Genomic DNA, 22,235 nt, shown 5'->3' on the forward strand with positions numbered 1-22,235 from the left:
GAAAGGGACCTTCCGCGAAATCTTGTCGAAAATAATTAAATTACAACAAAATAGGGTAATGTTATGCCTTTGGAAACAAGGCCCTCTAAAGAAAATATCATATTTTATTAGATGTTAGTTCCATTGTTCTTCAAAACAAGCCAAGTTATGTTCCAAGGTCGCTTCTTTCCAGAATTGCTAACAACCATGAAATTTTAACGTTTCTAGGAAGGATCAGAACTTATCGCCTTTTTATACCCTGTCATTTATCTTGATTATTTTTTTCGGTACAAAAAGAACGAACAGCTCTGTTTCTTGTGCATATGTGCTTATGCCACGGTAAGTCGTTGAGAGGAAAACACAAGTATAGAGTAAGTGTGTTTATTGTTCTCGTGCTCGTGTTTGTACTAATGATGCAGCCTCCTGCGCTTTTCTTATGGTACACTTGCGTTGCTAGCAACACAATACAATAGTCGTTTAATGTGTCATACACTTAGCAATAAGGTGTGACATTGCAGAAATGTCACACCAGCTAGTTTACAGGTATTCCACCTAAATTAGTTAAGAAAAAAAAAAATGATAATAAGTGAATAAATAAATAAAACTATATAAGTCAGGATGATGAGATAAAATCTAAAGTAATTATTATAATTATATACAATATGATGTACAATAAATGAGTCGATACCACTAAAATTAGGTTAAAAGGCCCGAAAGGTCAATTTTCATTATACTATTTTTAAAGGCCTTAAGAGATCTGTTGGTTCTGTACGAATCTGGGAGTAAGTTCCACAGCTTTGGCGCTAGGCAACGCCACGATTTGAGGCCGTAGGTGGTTGTGTTGACCCTTGGCTGTTTCAGGATGTCGGTTCCTCTCAGATCGTATCTGACGTCTCTAAAATCCAATAACTTTTTTATGCTCTTGGGAGCGTGATTTAAAAACCGTACAAACTATTTTTGCAAGTCTTTGACTTAACAATGAGGGTAATCCTATCTTATTGAGCAATTCATGGTAATGAGTTTGTTTTTCATTAAAAACGAATCGGAGGGCACGTTCGTTAACTTTTTCCAGTTTTGCACCACCACACACCAACCTTTATACTGATGTTAGCCTGAAACGGCAGTTCCGTCCTTCAGCTTTAACCCCGCCTTACCCTGGGAGAGAGATTCTTTCCCAAGTGTAAGGCAGAGAGCGGAAAACGACTGACATTTAAGGGTATACATACGGCTTGCCTCGCCAAGGAGGGCAGACAGTTTTGGATGGTTTCACAAGATACCTCGACAGTAGGAGTAAAGGATCTCCTTTTTAATGTCTTTAATTATCAAAACGTTTTACAAACACGACAAACTAAAGCGTTAATACAAACATTTACCGCTGGCACAAACTAAAATAAATAGACACAAAGACATGCAGAGCTCTTTGAGTGTGGGATAAAAAGGAAAGAACAAGATTTCTGTACAAACGAATTGTTAAAAAAGAAAAAAAAAGAAGTGGAGAAATGCATTTCATTCTGTTATGATGAGCTCATCTATTGCCCAGTCTTCGTGGCTTCCATCTGGAAGATATCGACGAATAATAATTGGAATTTTTCTTGCCCTGGAAAAGAAAAAAGAATTATTGTTGGGCCAAATGGTCATTTCAGGGAGGGATGTGGCTGAAGGGAATTGACAAAAACATCAACCACAAAAATTAGATTTGAAACACTGAATTATATGCCTCCAGAGGAATAAGCTTTTTGATGATAAATTTAGATCAAGAAAATCTGCCATCCAGCTACAAAACTAAGATCCATTAAGTTCCTAAAGTAATGTCCCTTCTTAGTTTTGGATTTAGCAGTTTCTATCGTTAATTTCTGAGGGTTGCAAATTTTGGGGAGGTGTGTGACTTAAAAAGTGTTTTCAATATACATGTACATGTTAAGAGGAAGAAAAGAATAGTTCTGCTCGAAATGAATTTATGTTATGTCAAGACAGAGTATGGTGGCCCATTATTAACACTCCAGTTTATGCCATGAAAAACTTAAAAGGATTGTAAATTTGAAATGAAGTTTATTATGAAAGCGAAATATCACACTTTATGGGGTAAAATGGAGTGATAATGATGGGCCACTGTAATTAGAGAGTAATATATTGTCTTTTGGAAAAGGGTCATCTAAAACAAGTATCAGATCATTTTGAAACAGTTTGTTGTATCTTTTAATTTCCATTGTCTCTCATAACAAGTCTACTTGCTTCATGGAGGGGTTTCAATAAAATTCCGAGTAGGCAGCTGGTTTGAGTCAAGTAATTGAATGTTTGAAAGAATCTTTATTTTTCTTTAATTACTTCAATTTAGGGGAAAAGTAGCCAACTTCTCTGAGGGAAGTAATAGGGGTAGGGGGGTGGGTGGGGGGGGGGGGGTTTTGGAAAAAAATGGTGGGGTGGTGGGAAGAGAAGAGGGTAAAATATAAAAAAAAAATTTTTTTTTTTTTTTTTTTTTTTTTTTTTTTATTGGGAAGTAGAGTGAAGTAGTGACGCTTTTTGTCAGCTGCTGGTGCTTATTGAAAGAGTGGGTCATTTATCATTACTTTCGGATGTAAATGTAAGTTGAAGCACCATGCCGCCACTGTCTCGGTGCTCATATTTTTGTAGTTACTGGGGCTACGAATTGATACTTCTATAAACTTTACACTTTGTGTTGTTTAAGGCCTTACTTGAGTTCTTTCATGGCTATCTGTAAAGGATCTGTTTGACCTTCTAATTCCACCATCACAGGAGCACCCATGCTAGGAATAACAAAACAACACAGGTTAGAGTTGTGCATGCAATATGGAGAAAGCTTCCTTGAACTAAATGTGACCTATATGCACATTATATTTGTTGTGGTTCAATTCTAACCCTGGTACAAATTGGTATTTTCCTTTGTTCTGGCTTATGGTGTATAGATAACGAACATAAAACAAAGGAAAATACCAAATTGTGCCAAAAGTAAAATTGAAGTACACAAAATAGGTTTTAAGCACTGAAAAATATAAACATGACCAAATCTAAAAAAAAAACTAAATTAGAGATTGTTTTACTGAAAAATAGTAGTTCTTTGCAGCTATATACAATACTACATGAAAATTATATACCGGTAATAATTTAAATAAATGGGAATTTGCAGTGGCACTTCCACAGGGTGGCTCTTCTTCCACTGTTCCCGATCTAATTGGAATTTAGCAGTGTTGACAAAAAGCCAAAGAACCCGGAGAAAAACCCTCAGAGGGAGGAATAGAACTAACAACAAACTCGACCCACATATGACGCCGGGTCCGGGAATTAAACCCGGGCCACATTGGTGGGAGGCGAGCACTCTCCCCACTGCGCCATCCCCACTCCCTACTCTCTAGGAAATAATTTAGAAACAGGCATTTAGAGTATAGTGTCTTGCTCAAGAACACTCCAGCCAGTGTTTGAATCTAGACTACTCAATCCAAATGCCACCACACTAACCCTTATGCCATGGCTCCTACTACAAGGAGGGCACAAAATTACCTCAAATGATATACCCTGGTTAAGAGCCTAATTTCATGGAGTGTTGATTTTCTATAATAAGGTAGTTTGAATGATAACTTGTTGTGCAGTACCTTATCTGTAATGCTCTTGTTCCTAGTACTCTTGCTCTCTCATATTTGGTCATGTATGGTGTGGTAATTCTTTTTGCAGGTTCTTGGCTTTCTTCTACACATTAAAGAAAAATGTTCAGAACAAAACATGCACAATATCAGAAAGGCATGTAAATAATAGGTGGAAGGCGGAAAAAGTAACCACCTGAAGACTTGATTTTTCTGGCTAAAAGATTGTGTCTGGTTAAATCTTTCCTTTAATGTGACCCAAATTTTCTGGCTGTGATCAAGAAAATTTTGTTTATTGGAAATCTTCCCTGTATCAGGAAATTGTTAACCAGATATATGTATAAATCTATTTTACCATATAAGGCATAAATTAATAAACCACTTTTTTGCCCCTGTTTTTAAATGAGGCCTGGTACAAAATGTGAACATAAAATTGAGTTTGCATAAAAATTAACATAGTTAACCTAATTTCAGGTCATGGGTTTAAATCCCAGGAAGGTTGTGGGTTCAAATCCCATCTGTGAACTCAGAATTTTTTTCCGATTTCTTGTCCTGTAATAACATGTCATTCCATTATCATTCACTTTCATATGAACGCTTTAATTGCACCTGGACGTGCTTTGAAACCGAGGCTACAAGCAAATCGGAAATGCATGGTCTATAAGGTGGGCGAAAAAATAATTGCTGCTCTGTTCAACATACTGACCTGATGCTGGTAAAATGTCAATATTGTCAGTGTCTTCTGTTGGCTAGGAAAGAATAGTGAAAGATAATAAAGCTGAGCTGTTCCAGTTAATATGAACACATTCCCACCACATGGAAGGTCATCCGAAATTCCAAAGGGATGGGGGGGGGGGGGGTATGAAATATGAAAGCATTAAAAGGTAACCTGGAATTTCAAGAGGGGTAGGGGGTTCAAACCAAAAGATCTTCTTAGGGGGAGGAGGATGGATATGTGACCCTCCATGTGAAAAGGGGGCCTAACGTAATTTCTTTCAAACGCTTTTAAACGCAGCGTTTGAAACGCATCAAAGACGCGTTTTAAACAGTTTCAAACATATTCCAAATGCATTTCAAACACCTTTTGAATTAAGAACATTTCAAATGCAGAAAATGCATTTCAAAGGGTTTGAAATGCCAAATTTATTTGAGCATAATTATTACTGAACTTAGGAGGAAGATACATTGTTTAAGAAAGTTTCCCAATAGTAATTTTTGGAACGGTTTCACAAAACATCTCGGTAACAAAATATAACGTCTGCCCATATATTATTAGGAAGTTCTGGAAAAAGGCTGTATTTTACTGGACTGGAAGCCTTTCTATAGCCCTTTTGCCTACAAATGGCAGACATTCTGCAGAATTTAGCGAAAACTGTATGCTATCTCCAATTTAACAGCATAAAACAATGTTCTGTGGCAGTCATTTAGCAGCACTCATATTACTGTTGTGCATGTGCAGTCAACTCAAACATAGCGCAGAAGTTGTGACAAGCTGTCTAATTTTTCGAACTGTTGACTGCAAAATCGCTGTGTGTTAAAGCCAGCTTGTCAATCTTAGCATTTTTCACTAGCACGAGCATAAAATTTATTAATTGCCGCTCGAGTACTCAGTTGCGACTGTATTTTCATTTGAAGGAATGCGACTCACCGAAAACGTGTCATCTGGCATCCCAAAGTGAAATTTTCATCGATCAATCGATAAAATTTCTAATTATTTATATTGCAGTGTGTTTACAGGTAACATAAATTTGCAGTTTCCATACTCCAATCATGAAGCCTCAGAAAACTTCTATCGATCGCCGTAGAACGTACAAAGAGCCCTGTTGTGATTTGCATCAGGCTACATGAGTTCGCACATGATCAATCGTGGAATTTATAAACTTTGCACGCAACAGTTTCAAATGTAACTAAACTGTTCATATGTAACTTTTTTGTTTTACAGTCCTTAGTTAAGTGAAATATATCGCTTATTTTTATGGCTGGTTTGCAGCTGACATCACGGCTGCCATGCTTATGGACATGAACAAAGCATTTCCCTCCACTGGGAACTTAACTCTTTTATCATGCAAATTCCGGGAATTTTTTTTATTATTGTTTTGTCTACCAACATGGCAGCCTTGTTAATTTATGTGGTTGAAAACCAAGAATTGTTGGATGATAAGGTTAAATCTGTTCCAATGCTGGAGATCAGAGGAGCCAGATGATTCATTACCTTCTCTTTTGTTTCATCAAAACTTTGGGAAACTATTCCAACTGATTTGAAAAAACTGCCTTATACTTCCTTTTACAAGCACTATAAAATTTATCTCTTAAATAACCAATCCTACTCTTGTGCATAATTTCGTTGTTTTCTGCATATTAGCTTATATTTAGTTTGATTTATTCATCTTTTAACATATTTATTCTACATACGTTTGTTGTTCATATTCTATAATTATTTCTAGTAATTTATGTGTCTTGTCTGTTTTTTTGAACGTGTCAGTAACCAACACGATAGCATATGCTTCTTTGGTCACTGAGCACATTTTATTTTGGTTTTGTATCTATTGTATATTTTCCTTATTTTAATTATTGCATTTTCTGTAAATAGTGTTAATATTGTTTAATTGTTGTAAATAGTGTGAAATAATAAAAATCTGAAAAAATCTGAAAATCATTAGTGTCTGGCTTATGAGGCATGAAGCGGCTAGCTATAGGAGTATCTGATTATAACAATCTCTTTTAGACTAATGATGTCATGTCAAACTTTAAGAAAGCTCAAACAAGTGTCAAGCTTGTCTTCGCTGGTAAACTCACCTCTAAATCATCCACATCTTCAAAGTGGTCCTCCTCTTCGACCTCGTCGAGGTCATCATCGTATCTAACGCATAAGAACAGCATGTAAATACAAATTTTTGAGCACATTTCGCGTCCATTGAGAGCGCGTGTTCTTTGAAATCTCCACTATTTTACAACGAAATAGCTGTCGGAAAACAACACCATTAGTGATTACGTCTAAGCCTGAATAAGGTATTTAGCTACTTATATAACGAATTGTGGTAAAGATTGAACAACAAGAACTGCAAAATTTTCACGTTTATTTTTCGCTTACCCTTCCATATCGTCGTCCGCCATTTTTGAATCGGTACACGAGTCAGCAGTATTCTGGCCAGCAGCTTCACTTGAAGATCATGAGCAGTTGCGTCGATAGCAACGTGCATTTGTTTTCAATATGGCGGCTGATTTGACTTTCGATCTCTTGATCTTGTTTTGGTGAAACTTAAGCGGAAAATCGGTGAAGGTTATAAACATAAGGGCTATTGAATATAGTCCAAGGTTGAAAGGTACGGCCGGTTTTATATGTGATAAACAAAAATCAAAGCTCTTTTTCAGAACATTTGATAAACCTTCCATAGGAGTGGTAAAGTACAAGGTATAGCTGAGTATAGAAATTTTTTGGCTTCTTGTAGTGTATTTTTTAACTAAATCTGTTACATTATTAATTCATTATAAATTTAATGGTAATAAATATCTATAAAATATTAAAAATACTAAAACTGATATTCTCTTTTAGGATTCTGATCAGTCAATCTTGGAGGATTTGCATGGTTCGCAATCATAAACAGAAGGGCACTGTCCAGGGACTGTTTGGAAAGGGTGCCACCGACACTGATACCAACTGTAACTCTGTAGGTAGTTTCTTAGCCTGCATAGCAGACTTCAGGAACTGGGGAGAGAGAGAAGGGATGCCTGCGATAAAGACCCTCTTTGGTTCTTTTTAATTTTGCAGATGTTGCATTGTTGGACGCAAAATTCTGATTGGCTTATTTGCGCTGGGCGGTAAACATAGTGAATTCCCACATGAAGTCAGCCATGTATAAAAGCAAGTGCCAGTTTTTGATTGGCGAATGTATTGGCAAATATATCCAAACAGAACGACAAATGTACAAACTATATGACACAAACTTAGAAGTCTGTGTAGGTCTGTCACCTACAACTATTCATCAAAAGCATAGCTATGGTTTCACTAAATCCACTTGACCAATTATCGCGCACAAAAGAATGGCCATATGCAGGAACCAATCAGATGCTATAATAGAAAACCCGGGTAACATGTGGGTGCTTGGGTGAGGGGGGGGGGGGTGCAGAACAAGCTTTTGGTCGCTGGTTCGCAGACGGACTTTACCAAGGTTTAGTTCGTCGAAATTGGTGGGCAAATACAAATAGTGCAGTACTTACAGCAGGCATTTTCTTCCCTTCTCCTTTTTTCTCACTTCCTACCCCGGCCCTTCCCGATCTATGCCAGTTTTTAATGAAATTTAGTTTGTTACATAAAGGAACACCATTCTTAGTTCAATAGTTATTATAAAGAAGTGACAATTTGATTTAGAAACAGACCTTGAAGTGTGTAGGAATTTATGCAAACTATTTCCATTAAGCTATAAAACAGCATAATGCCATCTTGTAGCTCAAATAATAGGTTACCATAGTTGTGCAAATAAATGCATGGAGGACTGCAAGCAAAATATTCAATTTCTATCAGCCTTTATAATTTGTATAGACTATAGGGGTGGATTGTGGACGACCTATGTTCCACAGGAACTTAAGGGTTCAAGAGATAGAAGTGGATTGACAAATTTTGCTGTTGACAGTAATCTATCTTTGTATACATTGTAGATCTTCTGTTATAAACTTCAATATAAATAATTTATCGAGAATCCCCTAGAAATATTATATCAGTAAAGTGCTAGCTAGACTTATTTAGCTGCAGAAATTTATAAATTAGCGTTGTGAACTCAATAAAAGGTTTTGAGGCTGTGTTTTAGAAAAAAATCCATTGGTTTCTAATCACACTGAATGATTTTAAAAAGTGAGATTTGATGTAAGTAAAATGGGGCATGCAAGTGTTACAGCAAAGTGAGGCTTTGCCCTTTATTTATGTATCATTTTTTAAACCTACCCCAGACGTTTCTAAAATACTTCTTTTCATCTGCTTGTTCAAACATTCCCACCCCTCAACCTCGTCCTCACTCCAGGTTTCCTAAAAGCAAACTGCTGATTGGATGATTTCAGCTCCATGTAGAAATCAGTCGCTGATTGGCTACTTCTTGAATATCCCAGATGTCCGAACCATCGATCGATCGATGGAACGTACGAAATGCTTTTAAGAATATTAGTTCTGTAACGTTAATGCTTCAAAAGACCAAACATATTTCACAGAAAACAAACTTTATTAACACTACGAATAACTGACTAACCGAACAATGAAGCAAATAAATTATATAAGACAAAATGAATACGAGACTGGCTCTACGGCAATGGGCATTCTCTTCCGATTTTCACACGATTTGTGAAGTCTGTTCGTTTGTTACTTGGGAAAAAAATTAAACAATGCCGTCGGGCAAAACCTCCTGTACCTATGAAAAGAGGCGATTGTATAATTTATATGAACCAAACAATGTTAACCCCCCAAATATCGTGGCTAGATACATTTGAAAAACAGAACTTGTCAGAAGCGATCGAAGAGAGAAACCTGACGAACGATTTCGTCGTCCGGAGCGCTCACTCGCTGCCGACAAAGCATTTGTTGTGACGGTCAACTTTTCCAGTATGGCAGTTTGTTGTTCGCTGATCTCATCTTCAATCAAGTCAAAATATATAAAAACAAACTGTTTACAGTAGTCGAGACAGTCGCTTTGAAGCAAAAGGTAGTTCTTGTCGGCGATTGTAGCCATGAGTACTTTCAGTGCTCGCAGTGAGAGGGTCAGAGTGCCAACATAGAGACAAACATCAAACTCTGGTTCTTTTCCATGAAGATAAACTTCATCGGCTTGCACGTAGTAATGCTCGTCTTCTCGCAGCACTACATGAAACCGACGGATGACGGAACTGGCCTTTAAGCAATCGCCAACCTCGTACGGAGTCAAATATTCTTGTGCTACAACATCCAGATTTTGCATGTCCTTTTCTTCAACAGCCCAGATCGCCGCGTGGATATCATGTACAATAAGAAAGAAAACCCAACTTGGCCAGGATGACTGATCTTCCTGATTGATTGAGGGATGATCGAGTAGTCCATCGCATTTCTTGTTCATTATATCCCAGACAATGTCCATCGTTTCTTGGTCAAAACCCGACTTGATTGTTTGTTCTTGATTAAGGCCAAGTTTTTCTTCCAGTCGTCGCTTTCGCAGGCGTTGTTGAGCCATGATTCTTCAGAGTGTGTTTCTATAACTACTTTTAATCGCTAGTGAAGAATATGCAGACGCTGTGTACTTTATAAATAGACGCTATAAACAGGAAGTAGGGCAACCTCGTTCCCAGGGTCTCTCTTTGGGAACGAAGTTGGAAGTGGGGCTGGCCCATTCTCGTCCCCATAGCCCTTTCGTTTCTCTTAGCCGGCTGGGCCTTGGCACGAGGAAACAAAGGGCTCTGGGGACACAGGATTTCCAGTCCTAGATTCTAGGACTTCCGGTCTTCATGTATGCAGTCACGACGTTTCAAAAGAATGTATGAGAGAGTCGTTACGTTTTCGACTTCCGTTTAGGAATTCTTTGTTCCAAACAGCCAATCAAAAAAATTCGAATTAATTCAAAAATCCTATGTCCCCAGAGCCCTCCGTTTCCTCGTGCCAAGGCCCAGCCGGCTAAGAGAAACGAAAGGGCTATGGGGACGAGAATGGGGCTGGCCTGGGTCGTTGGGACACAGGCTCTAAGGGTGCGTTTCTTTGGGAAAATCCAAAATTGGATTATTGATCTCAGATCACACGGATTCTTTGCTCCCAAAGAAACGAAGAATCCGAAAACGGATTTTTTGCCATGACAACCCCGTCAACACATTTCGCACAGAACATAAAATATCAGCACAAATTTATTTTTCGTGGAATGTATCCTAGCTAAAATAATTTAAGCATACAAAATCTTTTACAAAAACCACACGTCGAAGTAGATCTTCTTTAGCGTTAAGCACAATGTGGCGAGAAAGTATCTGAGAGCGAAAATGATTGCGAAATGATCAGTGCAAATTTCACTCGTGACAATTTCAAAAGGATACAACTTCCGTAGGCACACAGTGGCTGTTCTAGAAAACCTGTATCCCGTTTAAAATGATACTACATACCTATCTGAAGCTACCGTTTCCTTTTATCGTGAAATATTTTTGTACTTTGATCGAAATAACCGCCTAAAACTTTCCGTATGGCAGTGTTTACAAAGAGCGAACCTGTATTTTCACAGCAAAGACCGCTGGGCCAAGGTACTTTTTTCGAATCCTTTCCCAAAGAAACGCACGGATCATGAATCCTAAAAATCCGGATTCAGATATGATCTGATGTATCCACTCGAAGTGTGGATTCTTCAGATCATTGATCCGAGATTAATCCATTTTCGGATACAGGTAAAGAAACGCAAAATCCGTTTTTGGATCAAGAATCCGGATTTGGATTTTTCCCAAAGAAACGCACCCTAAGATACAGGTCACACAAGGTCTTGCTATGAAAGAAGACAGGAGCCCATCTGAAGTAGAGTTATAAAGAGAATGTATGTGACATCGTATTTTTTTTTACGTATTGAAATGAAGTGCATCATTTGGTTTCACTTACCTTTATAGTAGTGTTACATAAACCACAATTTTGTGAAAGTCAAGCGTTAATACTGATTCAGATGAAGTTATTCCCGCAACGGACGGGAAATGAACCTCCGAGCTGGTGGTTGTCATGGAAGTTTCGCTTCAAGTGTACATTGTAAGTGTTCACTCTACAAGTGAAATTAAATCAACGATTGTGACTGATAATAGAATAGAAATACATTTTACTTTCCTTCGAGTATCAGCCGATTTGTAAAACCCCAATGAAAACTGTACGGAGAAGAATTTTTCTGGGTCGCACGAAGAAGGTGTTCTAAAAATCAAAATATTAAGGTGGCTCGACCCAGTTTTTTTCTAGCGATACCTAACAACTTTGAAACCCTGATACTTAAAGGGATTGATGTCAATGACAAAACTACTACATCACATGCATTACACATAGACTGAACTTCAATATGATATAAATTTTTTTGCGATCAGAATAAATATCACGTGGCAATGACGTCACAGAGGGTTTTGCTCTGAAACGATTATTAGGCGGTAACCGCATTTTCTCTCGAGATCCTCCACGCTACGTATACCTTAGGTGTTTGCCTTCATCTCAGTGGAGTTTCATCGAAATCTACAAGAGGAATTTTGAAATATCTTGGAATTTCTTTTTAGATGGTATAATTTATGCGTAAAATAAAGCCAAGACTTCATATAAAGAAATTTGCTTCTTTTTTATGTTTAATGAGAGGATTTAGCCCCCATTCCTTTTAGAAATGTCCCATGTACTACATCCAAACCTTTAGAAGAAGGTAGACTTGCGCGATTTCGAAATATATGAAATTATCTAAATCGGAGTAGAGCTCAATGTTTAGCTCTATTTAGCATTTTTACGGCTACTTTTGCAAAAAAGCGCTTATTTCAAAAACCCGTCGATGAATTTTTTCCAAAATTTTTCAGGGTGAAAAATAATCAGTACACCACACAATCCCTAAATTTCATGCTCATTGAAAATGTCTAAGGTTGTCTAAACTAAACGCAAAATTGAGTAAACATTGAAGCGATGTCGAAGTTTGAGATAATTTTGTGCTCTGGGATTTCCTTTTGTTTCGAGTTAAGCACAACATCGAATTCCTGTGCACCACGCGTGAAATGACTACGCTTGGCTACCTTCCGAAAGCTTTCCGAAATCTTTCCAAAATATGGAACAATGGAAAAGAAATTGTCGCGCATTAGCTTTTCTTGTTGGGTCGACGTCTTGGCTGAGATAAAAGTTAAAAATGCCAAGAACAAGAAGATTAGGTTTTTTTCTCGTATTGAAGTGCTGCCACTTCTTTCAGTTGAACTTAGAAATGCAACAAGTAAACAATCTTTTCTAATAAATACTGGACGCCAGATTCAGCTTGCTTATAATAAGGGAAGTCTATTTTCTGTCCGTTTTACTTTTTTAAATGACTGAGGAGGCATAAAAAAAACCGGCTTTGAGTTTGGTGTTGTGTGACTGCTTTCTTCAGTTGGAAATGTATTCATTCATCCATTATTGTTTACTTGAACTCGATGAGAATATTACCATATTCCGAACCATTTCGGAAAGCTTTCGGAGGGTAGCCAAGCGTGGTCATTACACGCGTGGTGCACAGGAATTCGATGTTGTGTTTAAATCGAAACAATAGGAAATCCCAGAGCACAAAATAATTCAAAACTTCGACAACGCTTCAATGTTTACTCAATTTTGCTTTTAGTTTAGACAACCTTAGATATTTTCAATGAGCATGAAATTTAGGGATTGTGTGGTGTACTGATTATTTGTCACCCTGAAAAAATTTGGAAAAAATTCATCGACGGGTTTTTGAAATAATCGCTTTTTTGCGAAAGTAGGCGGAAAATTTGTAAATAGAGGTAAACATTGAGCTTCACTATGATTCATATATTTCGAAATCGCGCAAGTCTTCTTTCTTCTAAAGGTTTGGATGTAGTATATGGGACATTTCTAAAAGGAATGGGGACTAAATCCTCTCATTAAACATAAAAAAGAAGCAAATTTCTTTATATGAAGTCTTGGCTTTATTTTACGCATAAATTATACCATCTAAAAAGAAATTCCAAGATATTTCAAAATTCCTCTTGTAGATTTCGATGAAACTCCACTGAGATGAAGGCAAACACCTAAGGTATACGTAGCGTGGAGGATCTCGAGAGAAAATGCGGTTACCGCCTAAAAATCGATTCAGAGCAAAACCCTGTGTGACGTCATTGCCACGTGATATTCATTCTGATCGCCCAAAAATTTATATCATATTGAAGTTCAGTCTATGTGTAATGCATGTGATGTAGTAGTTTTGTCATTGACATCAATCCCTTTAAGTATCAGGGTTTCAAAGTTGTTAGGTATCGCTAGAAAAAAACTGGGTCGAGCCACCTTAAATGCATGGTACTTCTATGCATGCATGATTATCTTTTTTCTATGGTAATGGGGCTCCTTTGGGCCTCTGGAGATGATTAATTGAGTTTAAAAATGGCATTGGTTTGTGGGAAATGTACGTGAGTCCTTTGTTTTCGAATGGCTGATCTTGTTCTCACTCAACAACAGTCATGATCGGAGAACGTTATCCGCACCCCCACCCCCTAAAAAAGATGACAGGAATGCGAACCCTCAATTTTCTCTCTTTCTATCATCAGTATCATCCGGCGGATAGATTTTATGTCGGAACCTTTGAACAGGGTCGGCCAGGGGGGTAAGTGGTATACTAACCTGAAAAACATGTACCCAGTATACCACAAAATTTTCCCTAAAAATCATGCAAAAATCACCCAAATGTGGAAAAACACAGTATACCCATGAAAGGCCCAATTTTAGCTAAGATTACTGTATACCCAATTTTAGTGGGACAGGGGGCGTGAGAAAAGGAGCTTTAGGCGGGAGAAGAGAGGGCGGGAAGAGGGAGAAAACGAGTAAAATTTCGCAACATCTCGTTATATTCGCAATTGATATGGACAAAGCGGAGGGAATCACTACTGAAAGGTGCGGTAAGCGGAAGTAAAAGGTACGGGAGGCGGGAGGCCTGACCCCACACCCCTGTCCAGAGGCTACGGTCTTCGGACCTATCGAGGAGGAATTCCAGGACCTTTTTGGCGTATATTGAAAAGCTTATGCCGAGAGAACTGGCATTTGCAAGATTCGGCCTCCCCCAGGCTATTCTCGTACCTCGAGTCTGCGATCGGTCCTTAGTGTGCAAGCTTCCCTTAACGCTCGTTTACCAGGTTTACTGACCGTTGTCAAAGGGAACGAAGACCCTAGGAACGAGGATGGGCCTCCCCTGGTTAGAAATACTCGCATAAGCAAGCGGGCGAGTGCTAATTACCAACCAGGGCGGGAGAAGGCTTCTCCCGCCCTGTTTCCAACACTGTACTGACTGGTAATCGTCGTCGTCGTCGTCCCCCGGGGGGGGGGGGTACTCGAAAACGTTTTGTACGGGGAGGCTCCGGCCGGAGAATGGCGGAGATTCAACCCCTTACCCTTTTATGTACCATTTTGAAAGAAAAGGTGCCCCTTTTGTCCCGGGGGGGGGGGTACTCGAAAAAGTTTTGTACGGGGAGTAGGCATGAATAGATTGTGCTAGTAAATTCAGGAAAAGTTGCTTCACAATATACTCAAAAGTTGCTCTAAAGTTGCTCAAATATCAAAAAGTTGCCACCAAAATTTAGAGAAGTTGCTTGCTCTCTCTCTTTTTCTTCGTCTGAAATTTCATCTAATTGCGATGCCAAAAGTGACTCGCACTTCAGCAAATACCAAGATCGGCAGGCTCTATGTTGAAGCAAATAACCGCTGGATTTAAGCGCCCGTTAGATAGATAGCCGCTGTCCAGATTTCGTGGGCGTAAAGCAAGTGTTATTTTATTGTCATTTTATTGTATTTCCTTAGTTTTAATAAATCAGTTTTGATAAAACCAGTTTTAATAAAATCCTTCAAAACGAAAAGACCTTTTATGGTTTTATATCAATTTGTTGCTCAAAAGTTGCCAAGGAGGGCAAAAGTTGCCCTAGGTTGCTGGTACTACAAAAAGGTGCTAAAAACGCTAAAAGTTGCCGAGCACAATCTATTTAATTTATGCCTAACGGGGAGGCTCCGCCCGAAGATCCAACCCCTTACCCTTTTATATACCATTTTGATAGAAAAGGTACCCCTTTTGTATACCTTTTATTGCAAAAAGGCACCCCTTTCATATACCTACACGACATCACATTTACCTAAAACGGGATGTTTTCTTGTCATTTTTATGTAGTGCTTAATAAATTAAGACGATACATTCAAAAGTTGCGTCTGCTCGAAATATTTAATGTAAAGGCCTTTTAAAATATCATTATGGAAGATTTCCCTACCCTTTCATATACCTAAATTTGTGAAATTCCTACCCTTTTATATACCTGGAGCCTGAAAAAGGTACCCCTTTCGGGCGGAGCCTCCCCGTATAGGCCATTATAGGGAGTATCCCCCCCCCCGGCCTTTTGTATACCTTTTATTGCAAAAAGGTACCCCTTTCATATACCTACACGACATCACATTTACCTAAAACGGGAAGTTTTCTTGTCATTTTTATGTAGCGCTTAATAAATGAAGACGATACAGCCAAAAGTTGCGTCTGAAATATTTAATGTAAAGGCCTCTTAAAATATCATTATGGCAGATTTCCCTACCCTTTCATATACCTAAATTTGTGAAATCCCTACCCTTTTATATACCTGGAGCCTGAAAAAGGTACCCCTTTCGGGCGGAGCCTCCCCGTATAGGCCATTATAGGGAGTAACCCCGCAATCTTTTAATCGGTACAAGAGTCAGCAGTAATCTGGCCAGCAGCTTTACTTGAAGATCATGAGCAGTTGCGTCGATAGCCACGTGCGTTTGTTTTCAATATGGCGGCTGATTTGACTTACGAAGGTTGCAATTTCTTTCGGCAAAGACTTGTTTTGGCGACTCTTAGCGGAAAATCGGTGAAGATTAAAAACATAAGAGCTATTGAAGATGATCCTGGGTTAAAAGGTACGGCCGTTAACTTACATTTAATGCAGAAATCGCAGCGCTGTTCTTTATTTGAAAAGCAACATTTGGTAAACTTTCCTTTTTTCTTCAAAGATTTCGAAGCCAGTTTTATACGGCTACTCGACAAGTTAACAAACGGATCAAGAATAGAAGTGAATGAAACAGGTAAGTCTAGATCATATGTAGACTTGGGAAAGATTTCCGCAGAGGACCCTACATTAATTATGCATACAAATATTCCATATAATCCTTCACACACGAACGGCAGTCATGAACAGAACGAGAGTTACAAAATTGTATGCATAATTAATGTAGGGTACTCTGCGGAAATCTTGCCTAGACTTGCACCAAGTCGCCCTCTATTGCTTGTTTTCACTGTCACGCAATCAATAAATAAATTCGAAACCATTCAACTACAGAAGCTGTAAATTTCAAATATTATAGACGATAAATAGATAAACAATTTCTTCAAGTTTCAGGTCTGTGCGGTGTATCGTTCGCGAGTTATTTTCCGAACCTTTCCACGCAAATTTATAAAGCTTGGTATGGAGATGCCATAACTGTGTCCTTCCGAGGGACACGAATATGGCCGCCGTGATGTCAGAGAAACCATCTGGAACTCAATTCTGCCTACAACAGCGGCAATCTTTGGTTCATGAGCTAGTACAGTTTCACATAAACACCACTTATTATATCTGAAATGTCAAACAAAACAGCTTTGTCACGGCACTCAGCTTGATGTCACATACGACGGAGAACTCAAATATTCAAAATGCTCTGTTTAAATAACGAATGACACTATCGATCTGGAAATTTGCAAAAAGATATATTTTTAGTTCATCTTACGTCTAATGACAACAAAAATTTAGTAGGCCTAGTGAATTTTGATTTCAGAATTTTATGACGTAACATGAAATCCAAGAATTGGGACAATTTTTACAATCATACCTGTACACCTGAATGGGAGAAGGCAACATCAGAAACTTTTTAGCTCCCCCCTTTAGGGTCAAGTAAACTTTTTTGCCCCCCCCCCTTCCCCCCGCAATCAACATAGGATCAAAAACTGACCAACAAATGAAGCCGCTGAGTGAGCTCCTTGAATGCTTAAATTAAAAACCTGCCCAGCATCAAAACGACATGTAAATGATTTTTTTGTTTCATCAAAGAAATAAATACTCTTTAAGATGTTTTTTGGACACCTCATTCGACTAGCTAAACTGTTACTGACATTTTATTGATAATCTTGATACACAGAGGGCAGCCAAACCCTTAGTTAAACTTGACAACAATAAAAACGATAAAGATAAAAAAAATTATGATAATCTGTCACAAGCGTGAGACAAAGAAAAATCTGGGAATTGAACCCATGGCCTCCCAGATACCAATTGTAAAATGGAGACTTAATGAAGTGGGTGTGAGGAAGCCCTCTAAATGGGGTTGTCATCAACCCAGAGCAAATTAACTGGATAAATTGATAGAAAAAACATTGATAGGACATTGTAAAGTAAGCTAATAGTAGCAATTTGACCAGTCATTTGTCAATGTGTTTATACCTTAGTCAGAGTTTTATTTAAAGAGAAGTTTTCCTTTGCATTACTAGAAATGGACATCAGGTGGTTGTCAACCAAACTTTTGTGACCCCCCCCCCCCATCAGTCATGCAAAAACTTTTTTGCCCTCCATTTACAGGCGACCAAACTTTTTTGACTCCCCATCCCATTCACCAACCACCCCTCCCCATAAATTATGACCACTCCCTTAAACGGATGGGCATGTTCGTTGTCTTGCATACAGGTGTAAATCACAGATTTTGGTCTCACTTGGGGTGTCCAGGATAGACCCTATTATACCAGAGTCCCCCCTCCCCCTGCTACCCCTGGAGACCTGTATCTACCTGTAAATAGCTACTGACCAAGCATGAGCTCCAGATGTAGGGGACATGATTGAGTACACTTGTTTGTTCCTCTAATAATGAAGTCATTTTCTCCTTTCTTTCCCATTTCAAAGGTACAATGCTCTTTTATAAACCTGGTTTACTAGCAGGAGGACTTGTGGACCATGAATGCAATCCTCAGCGGTCTATTGGCTACTACTTAGAGGCTGTGGTACTACTAGCACCGTTTTGCAAGAAACCAATCAGACTGACTCTGAGAGGAGTAACAAATGACAGACATGACCCAACGGTATGTAAAGTGAATGTTAGATTGACCTAGTAAACCTGTATTAAGTAATTACAGACAGTAGTTATTAAGTAGAAGCTGGAAAAAGTGTCACATCATTTTGTTTACCTTTGAAAAATTTTCTTGTGTTTATTCATCATAAACTGTAACCAAAATCATCTGATTACCCATACTTCTATAGATACAAAGATTTTGCTAAAAACCTGATATTACAATTTTGTACTTTTATGACTGATTACACAATCCTGGATCATTTTAAACTGTTTTTTCTCCAATCTCTGAAATTTCAGGTTGATATTATTAAGACAGTGACTATTCCTTTGGTAAAGAAATTTGTGGTTGACGATGAAGGACTTGATCTGAAGGTATGAATACAAATTAAGAGGGCAACAGAGTTGGGGGGTGGGGTGGAGGGAGTCTCTGCTCCGTGTTCCCTCCTCTTCCAACTTCAAGTCTCTTTTATAAGTGATTGTAAAATTCATTTAATATTCATGCAAACCAATCCCAGTACCATATTCAGATCACATATACACAACTGTAAACCCCAATACAAATCAAACAATAGAATTAACTTTTGATACAAACTCCTGCTCAGCTAATTAGTATTCATTAACTTTTGATACAGATCTGTACTGATTCGCATAACAATACTTTGCATTCAATTTATTGTTTTCATTTCACAAGTAGAATAAAACATTCACGTCCAATCTGTATCCCATGGCTGTTTACAAACACCCTTACATGATCTCCCGCTCATATTTTATCTACTACTTACATTTGTTCAAAGATTTTAGTCTATTATTTTCGATGTGATTTTTGACAGTTGTAAAAGGTCTTGCACTTTGTTGAACTTTATATAACTGTTACAATAAATTATTAAGTAAAACTAAACTTCCACTATTGCAGATTGTGAAAAGAGGAGCACCTCCTGAGGGGGGAGGTGAAGTGGTATTCTCTTGTCCTGTCAGGAGAACCTTGCGACCAATCCAATTTACAGACCCTGGTAAAATTAAAAGAATAAGAGGCCTTGCGTATCCTTTACTTTGTGAAATTTTAAATTTTTATTTTTTAATAATGCTGCTGAAAAGCCCTTTTCAAGGAGCACAATAAATGCATGTATCTTTTCTTATTTTTTCTTAAATTAAAACATGTTTAATTTGTACCCATAATGTTCAGTTCCTTAACATATCCATATCCACTCCATGGAAGGGGGGGGGGGGGGGGGGGAAGGGTTTCAACAGCCAAAATTTTTTAAGGAAAGTATGGGGCCTAACTGGAATTTCCAGAGGGGTGGGTTGGATTCAAATAAAACACTGATATTTTCGGGAAAGACACAATTTCATTTCAATTCTTTGAATGTGTTAGCCTTAACCAACCTTTAATTTTGATTGGTTTATAAAGTTATGCAATGCGAGTGTCGCCTGCTGTATGTAACAGGGTGGTTGACGCAACACGCGGTGTGTTGAATCAGTTTGTCTCTGATATCTACATTTACACTGATCACTGCAAGGGAGCACAATCAGGAAAGTATGTTATCTTACTGCTCAATACTTTTTTTATTGACGGAGATGTTAAGATATGAAATTTGCCCAGGAAATTCATATTGTACAGACCTATGCTGTAAACAGACTGGTCCTTGTGGAGTCAAATGATGAGCAAATCTGTCAAACACATTCATAGTGCACGTTGCAGGAAGCAGGAATGGCGCAGTGGTGAGAGTGCTGACCTCCCACCAATGTGGCCCGGGTTCAATTTTGGCCAAGTGCCATTATGTGGGTTGAGTTTATTATTGGTTCTCACCTTGCTCTAGGGGGGTTTTCTCTGGGTTCTCTGGTTTTTCTCCTTTCTGAAAAAACAACAACATTCCCAAATTCCAGTTTGACCGCGATGGAGGACCTCCCCGAAAACCAGCTAGGGTTGATGTGGCTTCCTCCTTAAATAATATTGTACATTTTTCTGTGGGGGGGGGGAATACTACTGTCTCTTCATACACCACCCACTCATCATGCTTGTAGTTTGAACCATAAACTTTGTGTCGTTAGTCCTGAAATAAAGAGAATATTTTGTGTTTTTCTTCATGCAGATCACCAGGATTTGGAATCTCATTGGTAGCAGAAACCACGACTGGTGGGATTCTGAGTGTACAGACGGCATCTGCTCCAGCAGGGGAGGGTCAGTCTGTTGTCCCTGAGGATCTCGGCAAGCAGGCAGCTGAAATGTTACTTGAAGAGATTTACAGGGTCAGTCACTGTGACAGTCTGAATAAAAATTAAAAAATTGTCTTACAACTTTGTTGCACTGTTGCCAGACAAGTTATGTTAAATTTTGCTAACAAAAACACCAAACATTTTCAGATATGTCCAGGATTGAACGCTAATGAGATGCACGTTCCTCATGACAGGCATCACAAAGTGTCCTTATTCATAAAAATTCACCAAAACACACCAAATTTTGTCAAAATTAATATGAAGTAATATGGAAATGTCAAATAACACAGTCAAACATGAAGTACTCATTAAACAATACCTGTGTTCAATCCTGGACATAAGTGAAGATTTTGTAACTAAACATCACAAGGCATGCACATTTCAGGGTGTGCTGCACTGGGCAGGTTCTTGTGCAACTTGTGTTACAACAAAATTGTGAGGCAACTTGCACCGTGAACATGAATTGTAACAACCCTTAGCATAATATTGTAGCTTCTTGTATTGTGCAATACATGACTACTGCAGTGCTATCTGAAGTTTATGGTTTATTGTACAAAATAAGAATTATGGCTCTTACCATTGCAGTCCATAAATGTTTACAAAGTGAAACTTCTAATTGCATAGAATTGCTTGACAAGATAATTTTCCATGAATATATTTATTTTATATTTATTTATTTTTTATTCTGCCATTAGGGAGGTTGTGTTGATTCTCGACATCAGAGCCTTGTGCTTCTCTACATGATCCTTGGACAGAGAGATGTGTCCAAAATTCTGATGGGACCACTGACACCCTACACGTAAGAATTTACTCGTGTTATGCAATACTAGTGCATCCTCTCAAGGTTTAGACTTTAATCGGGACATAATTAATTATAATTTGTATGTTTTTTTTTTCAGTTTAAAGCATGTTTTATTCATTATCTTTATCATTGTCTTTTCCTTTGCAAACAGCATCCAGTTCTTAAGACATCTTAAAGAATACTTTGGCGTGATGTTCAAAATCCAAGCACAACAAACTGATGACGATAGTGCGACAGGAGGGGAAAGCAAAGTCCTGTTATCTTGTGTTGGAGTTGGATACACAAATATTAATAAGACTATGGTTTAGTTGTCAGACATAGTTTATAAATTAAATCTTTTTATAAAAAAAAAAAAGTTATGAAAGACCTTAGATCAGAGTCTGAAATAAAAAGCTGCAAAAAAGAATGTTTAACCCTCGTTTTCAATCATAATTTATTAAGTTATTTTTTATTAGCTTTCAGTTAAAATACCCATTCACAAGTGTTAGCTGCATGAGACATTCAAATTACACTACATGTAGAAAATGTCCTCACTCATTATTACAATCTTTGAGAAGTTTGAAATTACACATGTACAAGATTTACTCTACTCTCTCTGTGGTACATTGAATAATCTTGAAAGTATATTATTCCTTTCAAGTTAAGAGTCTGTCATACAAGTCTTGCAGAAGTGGGCAGCCATAGATTACTCCAATGCTAAAAAAATTCTACTGTCCCATTTTGCAGTAGTCCAGTCCACTACAGCCTTATAACTTTTCAAAGCATCAATTTTTATGCACAACACTTTAGTTGCTGACAGAAGCATAAAACAATAAATAAACTCCAGTTCGTCATCATCTTGTGTCATTTTGTTCGGTTTCATTTGAATGACCACTGTCTCTTT

General features: G+C 38.1%; 2 protein-coding genes across 2 annotated transcripts; one reads left to right on the forward strand and one right to left on the reverse strand.

Moving 5' to 3' along the window:
* Positions 1–1,234: 1,234 nt before the first annotated feature.
* Positions 1,235–6,709, reverse strand: LOC144638876 (DNA-directed RNA polymerases I, II, and III subunit RPABC2-like). Its single transcript, XM_078498172.1, has 6 exons — positions 6,667–6,709; positions 6,372–6,435; positions 4,282–4,324; positions 3,588–3,681; positions 2,673–2,744; positions 1,235–1,576 (listed from the first exon to the last, which is right to left on the reverse strand). The coding sequence occupies exons 1-6, from the start codon at positions 6,687–6,689 to the stop codon at positions 1,486–1,488; spliced, it is 387 nt and encodes a 128-aa protein (XP_078354298.1). The 5' UTR covers positions 6,690–6,709; the 3' UTR covers positions 1,235–1,485.
* Positions 6,710–16,030: 9,321 nt separating this feature from the next.
* Positions 16,031–22,188, forward strand: LOC144638845 (RNA 3'-terminal phosphate cyclase-like protein). The gene is made up of 9 exons (XM_078498134.1): positions 16,031–16,164; positions 16,258–16,329; positions 18,171–18,346; positions 18,634–18,708; positions 19,250–19,374; positions 19,745–19,870; positions 20,427–20,583; positions 21,246–21,349; positions 21,504–22,188. The coding sequence occupies exons 1-9, from the start codon at positions 16,038–16,040 to the stop codon at positions 21,658–21,660; spliced, it is 1,119 nt and encodes a 372-aa protein (XP_078354260.1). The 5' UTR covers positions 16,031–16,037; the 3' UTR covers positions 21,661–22,188.
* Positions 22,189–22,235: the final 47 nt, after the last annotated feature.

This window comes from Oculina patagonica, chromosome 14 (assembly GCF_052425735.1).
Source record: "Oculina patagonica isolate OP01 chromosome 14, crgOcupat, whole genome shotgun sequence".
In the NCBI taxonomy this organism is placed as follows: Eukaryota; Metazoa; Cnidaria; class Anthozoa; order Scleractinia; family Oculinidae; genus Oculina; species Oculina patagonica.

Excerpts from the sequence above, each read along its gene's own strand:
- LOC144638876 (XM_078498172.1), bottom strand. The coding sequence starts at position 6,689 with ATGGCGGACGACGATATGGAAGG. Across the intron at positions 6,436-6,666 it reads GCGGACGACGATATGGAAGG|ATACGATGATGACCTCGACG; the intron begins GTAAGCGAAAAA and ends CTTATGCGTTAG. Across the intron at positions 4,325-6,371 it reads AAGATGTGGATGATTTAGAG|CCAACAGAAGACACTGACAA; the intron begins GTGAGTTTACCA and ends ATTCTTTCCTAG.
- LOC144638845 (XM_078498134.1), top strand. The coding sequence starts at position 16,038 with ATGGCGGCTGATTTGACTTACGAAGGTTGCAATTTCTTTCGGCAAAGA. Across the intron at positions 19,871-20,426 it reads AAGGGAGCACAATCAGGAAA|ATCACCAGGATTTGGAATCT; the intron begins GTATGTTATCTT and ends TTCTTCATGCAG. Across the intron at positions 21,350-21,503 it reads GGACCACTGACACCCTACAC|CATCCAGTTCTTAAGACATC; the intron begins GTAAGAATTTAC and ends CTTTGCAAACAG.